Genomic DNA, 3,073 nt, shown 5'->3' with positions numbered 1-3,073 from the left:
TGTCCTCTCCCATGGTTCCGAAACATTTTACAATTACAATTTATATGGTCCGTTTTAATGACGGAGTTTAAAAAGTGGTATGAGAAAAAATTACATTAACATTACATTCACAACACTAATATTTTATTACTGATGGGCTTGTTTAACACCTGAAATGGGAAGACTGTAATAAATAATCACATGAAAATACACAACAACCAATATAATATGACACAATTAGTAAAGAATATATTCACATTTCGAGCACTATTAAAATACTGAACCAGGATGAATAAATATTATAAAATTTGGTTAAATAAACAAAAATTAAGGCATAATTCATTTTAAAAGTCCCTAGAACTATATCCACGCCAAATTATTTACGTCTCAAGCTGAGTGGTGAGCGCATCCTCGTTGAAGTCGTCTCTGTAGAAGTCCAACACGCTCCGCAGATGAGTGACGTAGTCACCACCACGGGCGCAGCACACCAGAAGTTCTTGGAGGGATCTGTAGGTCTTGAAGCCTGGCTGAGCGAAACTGTCCTTGATACACGCGATCGAATGCTTCAAAGTAGACCTGGCGGTACCGATCACGTACTGTGGCTGGATACTCGTGGGACCCGGTCTCAACGTCATAGCGTTTCGGCACCTTGCGTCGCCTGGGAACCACTGGCTCTCCTACGTCGACGTCATCGAGCTTACTGTTGACGTCAACCCAAAACTTGTCGAAGGCATCGTCGGAGCGCTTTCTGGTCAATGTTTCCACCGTCATTGAAACAACTGCTTGACCCTCTGATGCGGGCATGTCCTTCTGTTGTAGGGTGCGGCTTAAGTTGTCTGTATGTCGCAGGATAATGTTATCCAGGTGGACACCAAAGAAGAGGTCGAAGCTCTCCATCTGGGACCGCACGCCTACTATCCTGGAACGGATCCCCGAGTCGTTGGTCTGCTCGTAGCAGGTGTCCCACAAGGTCTGTGACAAAGTGTAGTTGTCTAAGACACTTCGCAGGCTTGCTGCACGCACTGTCCATCTCGTGGGGTACAGTATACGGAACCCAGGGGTATCGGGGCTCATCTCCTCCTTCAGGGTCTGAAAGGTACTGTCCCTCTTTGGTGAATATATAATCAGTTTGGAGACTTCATGCACCGTATCCATGGTATCGCGCAAGAGCTTGCACTGACGTACACAGTCCCCAACAGCCAGATTGAGCGCATGTCCGTAGCAATGCGTGAACACAGCTCGCTCCTCCTTGGCTAAGATGTTGGTCGGCACACCACGCCTCGCTCCGGTCATGTTTCTGGCCCCGTCATAACACTGCCCTCTGCACTGGCTCAAGGATAGATTCATTCTTAGAAGAGTGTCTTCTATGACCGACGTCAGTGTAGTGGAATCAATAGAATGTACTTGGTGAAGCCCAACAAAGTCCTCGTTCACATTAAAGTCCTTGTCCACGTGTCTGAAGACTAACACCACTTGTTCTCGGTTGGACTTATCTGTTGTCTCGTCAGCCATGATCGTGTTTTGATGTCGCTGGCCACTTTACGGAGGATGCGCAGTGTCATGAGCTGGAGTACTTCACTCTGGATTTTAGGGGCGACAAACTTGTCCCGCTCCCGTTCCAGCCACGCGAGGAGAGAGCTGTCCGTCTCCCCGTGGTGTTGTAGAAGATGCATAAGGTTTCCCTCTTCGCCGTCATGCCCACGTAGCGCGATGCCCTGGCGTGCGAGGAACCGTATGCTGCGTAGTATTTTTAGCAGCTGCGTCCAGTTGTCGGCCTTCTCCTTGGCGTACCCTCCTGACAGCGTCTCACCCACATCACGCGTAGTTGCGGGATGCGTCACCAGTCGCTCGATCGCCTCCTTGTGACACTCGCTGCCGTCGTGCGTCCGGAACTTTACGTGACCCTGTTTCCAGTTAGAAAAGCCTTCACTTATGAAGCTGCCGTCCACCTTCGTGTTGCCGATCTTACCCGTCTTCTTAACCACCATGCAGAGATGGCAGACCGCAAGGTCCTGGCTCTGAAAATAATAACATTGTTTATGTAGTAAATTTTGTGTTGAATATTAATGATAATAATCAAACAAACATTATTAAGCAACAATACAAGTATTGTTTGTATTTTTTCTGAATTTCGTTTGTATTTAGATCGACGTTAGGTTCATGAAAGGTAAGAACGGTCGCAAATTAAAATTTAAAACTAATATAAATACCTCATCGTAGTTGAGCTATGTGTACGAATCAAACCAACTAGATTGGAATGAACGCTGTTCTGGCTTTTTCTCCCCGTAAGAACGCCTAGGAAAAGAAAAATTTCGAGGCTGATTTCCCAGCAAACAATTTACGTTGTACCAACGTTGCACCACCGTCAGATTCCAACTTTGGTGGAAGGTTGGGTGGTGATTGATTTTGCAAGCTATTGCATCGTCATTTTCCCAACGTTGTACCAACGTTGCACCACCGTCAGATTCCACCGTTGGGAGAAGGTTGGGTGGAGGTTGATTTTGCAAACTTTTGCGTCGTCATTTTTCAACGCTGACCCAACGTCGGATTCTAACTAAATCTCAACCAAAATACAACCTTCTTCCAACCTCTCCACAACCTTCTCCCAACCTCCCTGCAACCTTCTTCAAACCAAATAACTATCTCACAACGTCCCTGCAGCCAAAATGAAACCATCTCATAACCTCCCTGCAACCTTCTCCAAACCCAAACACAACCTTTCCTCAACCAAGTGACTACCATGCAACCTACCCGCAACCTTCTCCCAACCTCCATGAAACTAAAATTCAACCATTCTCAAACCTCCCTACGACCAAATAACTATCGTGCAACCTCCCTGCAAGCAAAACCTAACCTTCCTAAAACTTAGCTCCCGAACAAAATACAACCTGAAAATCAAAGTGTACAACCTCCCTACAAAATCTTTCTTCCAAACCGATAATGAAATAACAAAAACCTTGTTTTCACATGTAATTTTCCAAAGAGGATTTTGACAGACATTCCAATGACCACATATTTACATAATTATCTGGTTGCAAAATGTACTTCTTTAAAAGAAAACGAACAAACAATACATTTTATGTACTTCTTCCAA

The 3,073-nt window shown here is 45.3% G+C and overlaps 1 protein-coding gene across 1 annotated transcript; it reads right to left on the bottom strand.

The window, feature by feature from the left end:
* Positions 1–444: 444 nt before the first annotated feature.
* LOC127857184 (zinc finger MYM-type protein 1-like) lies at positions 445–1,326 on the bottom strand. Its single transcript, XM_052393600.1, has one exon. The coding sequence runs from the start codon at positions 1,324–1,326 to the stop codon at positions 445–447; it is 882 nt and encodes a 293-aa protein (XP_052249560.1).
* Positions 1,327–3,073: the final 1,747 nt, after the last annotated feature.

Source organism: Dreissena polymorpha, chromosome 14 (genome assembly GCF_020536995.1).
Source record: "Dreissena polymorpha isolate Duluth1 chromosome 14, UMN_Dpol_1.0, whole genome shotgun sequence".
NCBI classification, from domain to species: Eukaryota; Metazoa; Mollusca; class Bivalvia; order Myida; family Dreissenidae; genus Dreissena; species Dreissena polymorpha.
The sequence above is the reverse complement of the archived record's forward strand: the minus strand, read 5'-3'. Positions and strand labels throughout refer to the sequence as shown.

Excerpts from the sequence above, each read along its gene's own strand:
- LOC127857184 (XM_052393600.1), bottom strand. The coding sequence starts at position 1,326 with ATGAATCTATCCTTGAGCCAGTGCAGAGGGCAGTGTTATGACGGGGCC.